The 8,148-nt window shown below is 26.3% G+C and overlaps 1 protein-coding gene across 4 annotated transcripts; it reads left to right on the top strand.

Moving 5' to 3' along the window:
- Positions 1 to 666: 666 nt before the first annotated feature.
- Positions 667 to 7,908, top strand: LOC126893618 (DNA repair and recombination protein RAD54B-like). Of its 4 annotated transcripts, XM_050663988.1 has the most exons (15): positions 667 to 803; positions 872 to 995; positions 1,387 to 1,825; positions 1,888 to 1,984; positions 2,215 to 2,466; positions 2,541 to 2,758; positions 2,816 to 2,960; positions 3,024 to 3,318; positions 3,376 to 3,581; positions 3,998 to 4,156; positions 4,233 to 4,382; positions 4,449 to 4,575; positions 4,646 to 4,932; positions 6,992 to 7,186; positions 7,503 to 7,905. In XM_050663988.1, exons 2-15 carry the CDS (start codon positions 938 to 940, stop codon positions 7,563 to 7,565), a joined length of 2,691 nt encoding a protein of 896 aa, XP_050519945.1. In that variant the 5' UTR covers positions 667 to 803; positions 872 to 937; the 3' UTR covers positions 7,566 to 7,905. The 4 variants fall into 4 exon arrangements, 3 of the variants coding, with proteins under 3 accessions (XP_050519945.1, XP_050519947.1, XP_050519946.1); XR_007701222.1 differs by having other exon boundaries at positions 669 to 995; positions 7,044 to 7,186; positions 7,503 to 7,908; XM_050663989.1 differs by having other exon boundaries at positions 670 to 995; positions 2,541 to 2,743; positions 7,503 to 7,901.
- Positions 7,909 to 8,148: the final 240 nt, after the last annotated feature.

Here is an 8,148-nt window from a genome sequence, read left to right as displayed (position 1 = left end):
GTTATTCGCTGACTATATAGTGTTAATAAGAGAAAATAGGGAGGAAATTAATCAAAGGCTAGAGGTGTGGAGATAAGCCCTTGAAGAAAAGGGTTTAAGAATAAATAGGAATAAAACAAAATATATAGAGTAAGCGTTTGACAAAGGAGAACACGAGTTAGGTAAAATGAAGAATTCAATGACAATAAGTATGAACGTGATAGGAGAGGTGGACATTTTTAAGTATTTATGATCACTTTTGCAAAATAACGGTGCCATTTACAAGGTTGTAAGACACAGAGTGGGTGAAGTGGAGAGAAGCGTCTGTATTATGCGATAAGGATAAAAGGTAAATTTTATAAAACTGTAGTGAGAGCATCTATGATGATTTTGATTCAGAGTATTGGGCAGTTGACAAGAAAGTAGAGCAGAGAATGAGTGTACCAAAGATTTTGGATAAGGGTGGCCAACTCAAAGTAGTTTATACAAAGGCTAGAAAAAGGAAGAAGTACTTAGTACATTATTATTTTTAGTATGGTGATAAAATTTTACAAATACATATATATAATAATAATATTTAATGATGTTAGTTTTATTACGATAACATTTGAATTTTTACCTCTTCTTCCTTAAGTGTTAGGCAACCAAACGAACTTTGTCATGGTTACATTCTTATCAGTTTGTCGTTCGTGTTCGGGAGTTAAATTCACCGGCATCTGCATACTATTATATTGAAATTTCAAGTCTCAGATTAGTTTTAAAATCTGTTTGGATAATTATTTTTAATATTTTTAAAAACAAATCTGCTTATTAATATGAAAAAAGTTTGAATTCTTTATTAAAAATAAAAATATTATATATTTTAACAAAAAATTGTTTAAAAAATTCGCAGGATATTGAAATTTCTGAAGTTAAATGATCAAATATTTACAAGAACCTTTATATTGAAAATACCACAATGAGAAGAAGTCATGCTCCTTCTAAACAATTTCCTTTTGTTCCTAAAGAAGACATAGGTATTGTATTACTTTAATAAATGTTTTATAAGTATGACATTTGATTTAAACTGATAAATAAAAAAATGAGATTTTATAATTTTTATGGTATTTGGTCAATTTTTTTTTTTTTTAAATCATTTTTAGCTAAATTTAAAATTTTTAAGAACATTATTAGCATTATTTTCTTAGCCCTATAGTATAGGGTATTGACTTTATATATTTTTTAATACTAACAATCATGATCAAGCATAAATGTTAAAAAATGTTGTTATAAAGATAATGACTGGTAAAAGACAACTATTGAACTAGTATTTTGAAATTTATTCACAGTTTAAAATATAGAAATTTCTCAGTTCTACTTTTCCTTCCGATTATATATTAATTGGTTATACTTGTCTTTTTTTTTTAGACAAAGGAGTGAGAGTAGTTCGTTCACCATCGGATATTTTGGCACTTATTAATTCTTGTGATGATGCATCTTCAAGATCTATACCAGAAAAAATATATTCAATAAAAAAAAATATTCAAGAGCTAAATGAACATATTAAAAGCCCAAAAAGTTCTGCCTCAACTATTGAAAATCTTAAATCACAAGAAAATTCATCAATAAAAGTGAATCTAATCAAACCATCCTACTCAAATGTCAATTTAAATGATCCATCACCAACTAAAGAAAACTTAGATAAACTTCAAAAATTAGTCCACAATGATACAAAGAAAAAATTAAAACCTTTAGCTCCTAGAACATTTAAGCCTTCCGTTCAATTGTCCACTCATGTATCTAAACCTAAATTATCAAATAATGATCATTCATCAAACAATGAACAAAAAAATGAACAAGGTGTTAAGTAAGAATAAAAAATATGTTTTATATCTAAATTATCTAACTTTTAGTTTCATTCTAATTTAGGTACAACGTTACTTGGGGTAAACAAACGCAAAAAAAACACAAGACTTGGGAAGGTGATGGATATTTAATAGTTGATGATAAAGTTGCTGTTCTTACGGTAAAATTTGTAATTAATTTATTGAGATTAAAAACAAAATAACAGTTAAAACTAATTCTATGCATAATTATTTCCATGTGAAAATTACTACCAATTCAAATTGACATAAGATTTTTTTTTTTAAGTAAATTATAATTGTTATTTTATATTTTTTATCATACTTTATCATTTTTAAGTAACACTATAAAATTTTAATTAATTTGTATCTTGAATTGATTTTTATTTTAAAGGATTTGGAAGGAAGAAAACTTGGTTCTACGAGTAACTTAAAAGATTCTGATTTAGAAGATGGTTCAATTATTTCAGTTGGTAGTAAACTAGTGCAAGTTTTAGATCTTGTAGAGAAATCAAATTCAACTCCGTCTATTAATACTATTGAGACAAAATGTCCAGTTCCTCCACGTAAAAAGTCTAAGTTAAACTTAGATATTGCCTTCTCTCCTGATGCATTAATCATGCCTGAACCAGATATTGATCATCAAGTATAATTCTTTTAGTGGATATTTATAAAAATTTATAATTTAATCATGTAATTGTTCATTTTTTGTGAATAAAGTGTCTTTTTAACAAGTATAAAAGAGAAGTTACTCCAGTTATATTAGAATCATTTTTAGCTAAACATTTGAGACCACATCAAAAAGAAGGAATAATATTTTTATATAGTTGTGTAATAGGACTCAAAAATCCTGATTATTTTGGTGCTATACTTGCTGATGAAATGGGTCTTGGTAAAACTTTTCAAACAATATCATTAATATGGTGTGTGAATATAAAGTAATAATGAACATTTGTTATTGATGGCTTTATAATTGTTGTTTTGATTTAAATCAGGATGTTACTTAAACGTGGTCCTTATGGGGAACCACTAGTTAAACGTGTTTTAATAGTAGCCCCAAGTAGCCTAGTAGGCAATTGGCAAAATGAATTTATTAGGTGGCTTGGACGTGATAGATTAAGATTATTTGTAATCGAACAGGTAAAATTTGGTATGCTTCATAACTGAAAATTTAACACTTACACTTATATTTTATAAATACAGAAAAGAAAACCATCAGAATTTTCGCAATTACCTGCACGAAATTATCCAGTATTGATAATATCATATGATATGTTAATTCGTTACATTGAAGATATTGAAAAGATATGTTTTGATTTAATGGTTTGTGATGAAGGGCATAGGCTAAAAAATAATACTATTAGGACATCTATAGCATTGAATAAACTGCATTGCAAACGAAGAGTATTGTTAACTGGAACGCCTATACAAAATGAGCTACAAGAATTTTTTGCCCTTGTAGATTTTGTAAACCCTGGAATTTTGGGAACTTATTCTAGTAATAGTATTTTATAGTATAAATGCTACATTCATTAATTAATATAAATTTTTATAGTGTTTAAAAGGGAATTTGAGGATAAAATTGTAGAATCTCAACAACCTGGATGTCATCCTCAAATAATGGCTCTTGGTAGAAAAAAAGTTATTGAACTTAATGAAGTTACTGACAAATTTATTTTAAGAAGAACATCAGATATAAACAATAAATATTTAACAACAAAATATGAATCTGTAGTATTTTGCTCCATGTCATTGTACCAAGTAATAGTTTATATTTAAATTTGTAAACATTTAACATTATTCTAAAGTTTTACCTATAATTATCTCACGTAAGGTTGAATTCAAGTGAAAATCATTAAAAATTATACAGGGTGATTTTTTTATCATGAAATATTCAATTATTTCCAATATTAGTTAGTAATTAGTAATAAAAATGACCCTTCCTTTTAATAAAATTTTTTATTACATTCCGTAATACTGGTTCAAAAATTGTTTTCGTCTAATCAATTTCTTTATTAGATCATTTATAATGTACTACTTAGTTAAAAATATAAGGTATACACAAATAATGTATTATTGTTAAATTAAGAATAACTAATAAAATACAAAAAAATTTTCATGATTGCAAGATCACTTATACAATTCTATCTTTGTTAATTTTAATATTTTATTGATAGTCAAGTTTATATGAGGAAGCTGTGTTGTATTGGGAAAATCGTATTCAAGAATATGGTATGAATAATATTTCTCATTTTAGTGTTATAACCACATTAAAAAAGATATGTAATCATCCAGAAATCGCATTAAATGATAAAGGCAGTACTGATATAACAGAGGTATGTACAATAAATCCTTAGTTATTGTAAGTGAGGCAAGTAATTACTAATTGTAAAAAAAAACAAACCATAATAGGAAACTATGAGTCAGCATTTAAAAAAAATTACTTCATCTAGTCCATCGTTAATTGAAAGTTCAGGTAAACTCATAGTCGTTGATAGCCTTCTTAAACAATTACATAAGAATGGTTCTGAAAAAACAGTTTTAGTATCTTACTACACTCAGGTCTGTTTAATTATTGATTATATTTGACTTTGCTCTATTTAATAATTAAAATATTAAAATAATTAGACCTTAGATATATTTGTGAAGTTGTGCAGTTTAAGAAATTATAAATATTTAAGACTTGATGGATCTACATTAACATCTCAAAGAACAGATATAGTGAAGCAGTTTAATAATGCTAGTTCTGATTATAGTGTGTAATATTATATTAGTATTTCATTAGAAATTTCAGTTTTTTTAATTTTAGTAATTGGTATTTTTAGCCATTTTATTATTAAGTGCAAAAGCTGGTGGTGTGGGTTTGAATCTTATTGGTGCTTCAAGATTAGTATTGTATGACTCTGACTGGAATCCTGCATCTGATCAACAAGCTATGGCACGTATTTGGCGTGATGGACAAAAGAAAAATGTTCACATTTATAGACTGCTTACTTGTGGTACTATTGAAGAAAAAATATTTCAAAGGCAGATTAGCAAAACAGGTCTTAGTGAAGCGATAACAAATCCAGATAGCCATAATAATACAAAACTGTCTTATGATCAACTTAAAGTATATACCTATATTATTTTATTATTACAATATTTAGATTACAGATTTGTGGTACTCTGGTAATACCAGAAAAGAACATCGCCGAAATAACAGAAGTTCATATTAACATATTAGTTTTTATTTATTTTTAATTATATTACATAAATTTTAAAACAAATACACACAAAAAATAAATGTTAAATCTAGTAATCCTTCAAAGGATTAGATAAGAATATCATATTGATTCAACAGAATTCAATCAGTTACTTTTATTGTTTATGCCAAAAAAGTATTTGAAGGAGGGTCTAAGTGGTTCGAATCACTATTCTCTTAAATTAAAAAAAATATGTTTATATATATATATATATACAACTCTTTTTATATGTTTACATATTTTGGATCCCTCCCAAAAAAATATACTGAATACTGACCTTGGATTATGCAAATTATAAGTTATCAGTAAAAAAAAAATCAAAATATTAAACAAACCCTAGTACTATGAGTCAATTAACTCTCTCCTAGAAGCTTTGCATTTACTATAGTAATTTTTTGGTAATTTTAACAATAAAGCTATCCTGATTATTTAAAGATACTAGATTATTGCAGAATTGAGTTCTAATAGTTCTTTATTTGGAAATTTGTCATGTATGTATTGTTACGTCGCTCTTTAGGGGTTTAGCCTAAATGCCCGTCAACAGTATTCTAAGGCAGAGTTTCTCAAAGTGTGGTCCGCGGACCCCTGGGGGTCCGCGAGCACATATCAGGGTTAGGTCTTTAAAACTGTAGGACTTTAGATGGGGGTCCGTGATTCATTTGACTTTGAGAACCTCTATTCTAAGGGACCAACGGGGGATAGCTGGCTAGGCTATATCTACCTTAGGTACTGAAGTTTCCTATTTAATTTATATTCCCTTAGAGGAACTACCAAGGGTCGCACTACAATATATATATATAACACTTTAGGTTAACGATATAAATAAATATTTATTAAGCAATTGAAATATTAAATGGATAATACAACCTGCTGGACACCTAGAGATGTTATAATCCAACAGGGAGCTGACGGCGACACACACACACACTATAATATACGGGGTAGCGAAGTTAAGTTAATTATCAGGCAAAAGTAGTGATCGCGAAGATGGTAAAATGTCAACTGTCGATAGGGATATCTTATTATGGCACATTGGCTGTGAATTGCAAAAAGTGTTTATGTGTGCAGTCCGCCCTCCTGTTAGTATTGTTGGATGGTTAAACGGTACAATGATGTTATGGGAGACAGATATGGGCACATGCAAATGTGATCGTATCAGTATATTTATGTACAGATTGATTTATTAAGAGTATTAGCCCCCATTTCTTATGAAATAATGATTTTTTCAAAAAAATGTACATTTTAAAATTATTATTTTAATGAACAATAGTAAATATCAAGTTTATTGAGAAAAAATGATTACTAAGGGTACATTTTAGGGGTAACATTCAAAAATAAAATAATAATCTGTTATTATTTTTTTACTATTAAATGGAAAATGGTCTAAAATTTTCCTGATTGTTACCCAGTTTTGTAATATTACTTTTTAAGATATATTTGAGACAATTAGTGTTTAAAAGTTTAGAAAAGGCGAGGAACAAAATACTGTTTATTGACGCCTTATTTTTACTATAACTCGTAGATAAAAATTCTTATGCTCCCCTCTCGTCTATGACTAATAATTATAATACTAAATATAAAGTAAAATAAAAAATTTTTTCTAACCAAATTTTATATTTTCCTATGCACTATGATACTAGTTTAATTTACACTATTCTTACATTTATTAACAAAATAATAATTAATCAAATTACTGGATCAATTGTTTTTATGGATTGGACATTTTTTTATTAGATCATTTTCCAATGTATAAGGTGATTGATTAACCTCATAATATATATTATATAACATAATATAATTTTTTTAGTATTATAACAAATAATTCTTAGTTTTTTAATAAAAGTTAAAAAAAATAGATATATGGTTCCATAAACATTGCTTTTTTGATGTTAGTAATGAATATTATAAACTTTTCAAAAATTGTAGGATTTATTTAATTTCCAAAAAGATACACTGAGTTTGACACATGATTTATTAGAATGTGATTGTGATGGTAATGGTCAAGTTCCAAATATTTCAATAGAAGACTATAATGATGAAAAATCTGAAGCACCATTACGTGTTAATCAATTAATGCAATGGGAACATCATTCAACTCCATTTTGCTCTGATATTTTAGAGGTAATGATATAATTATTCTGTTATAATTTAAGTTTTAGATACTAATACATTTTAAATATTTTATTAATTGAAACTTAAACTAATATAAATGTAAGTATGTGTAGTTGTAATCTAAGTGATTTAATTATTAAATATTTAAGAAATTTGTTTTGAACAGATGTATGCTATAAGTATTAACATTGGCTCTGTTAGAGTTAAAGCTTAAAATTTTAAAGAACTTGGGGTATCTATAATTAAATCTCAATTTCAATCAAATTATTAATTACCAGTAATTATATTATTTTGATTTTATTGCTTTTATGTTATTATAATATAGGCAATGAATTTATCTGGAGTTTCATCAATCATTCGTTTTCTATTTAGACACAAGTGCAACTAATGAATTTGGTCAAATCATTAAATTATTTGGATAAATGTTTTTTTTTTTTTTATTACTATTAGTTTATTATTAAATTTTAAAGTATTATAAAATACAAAAATAATTTTGGACAAGTTTATTTAAAAAAAAAAAATGTAGTATTGATTGAAAAATTACAGTTAATGTCATTTTGATATCATCTACTATTTTAGAATAAATGTAACCCAACCCTAAGAATAATTGATGTTCTTTTTAGACTGTAAGTTTAAAATATCAATTTATGGTTGGTATTTGGTTGAAAGTTAAAGTCGCTTTCAATATTGTCTTAAAAAAACATCCTTATATATTCTCCTTATCTACAAAATCAGTTAATAAATTTCTTATAAAATAAACTTTGTGATTTACTAAGCAACAGCATTGTGAAATATTTTCTTTACTAATAAATACATTTAAAGAGTTTTTTCCCCAAAAATTAACAAAATTAAATTTTTATTAATAAAATATATTTTTGGTAAGTAAAAAATCAATTGAATACCTCCCCTTAAAAAAAATGATATATTGTAGTTGTCCCAATATTAAGCTTACTTTCTTTGCTGTATAAATA

The sequence above is a fragment of the Daktulosphaira vitifoliae genome, unplaced genomic scaffold (genome assembly GCF_025091365.1).
Source record: "Daktulosphaira vitifoliae isolate Bord-2020 unplaced genomic scaffold, ASM2509136v1 Scaffold_1, whole genome shotgun sequence".
NCBI classification, from domain to species: domain Eukaryota; kingdom Metazoa; phylum Arthropoda; class Insecta; order Hemiptera; family Phylloxeridae; genus Daktulosphaira; species Daktulosphaira vitifoliae.
The sequence above is the reverse complement of the archived record's forward strand: the minus strand, read 5'-3'. Positions and strand labels throughout refer to the sequence as shown.

What these genes read in the sequence shown, in the direction of transcription:
- LOC126893618 (XM_050663988.1), top strand. Translation starts at nt 938, where the DNA reads ATGAGAAGAAGTCATGCTCCTTCTAAACAATTTCCTTTTGTTCCTAAA. An exon ending in AATTTTGGGAACTTATTCTA is followed by an intron (nt 3,319 to 3,375) that starts GTAATAGTATTT and finishes AAATTTTTATAG; the next exon opens with TGTTTAAAAGGGAATTTGAG. An exon ending in GCAGTACTGATATAACAGAG is followed by an intron (nt 4,157 to 4,232) that starts GTATGTACAATA and finishes AAACCATAATAG; the next exon opens with GAAACTATGAGTCAGCATTT.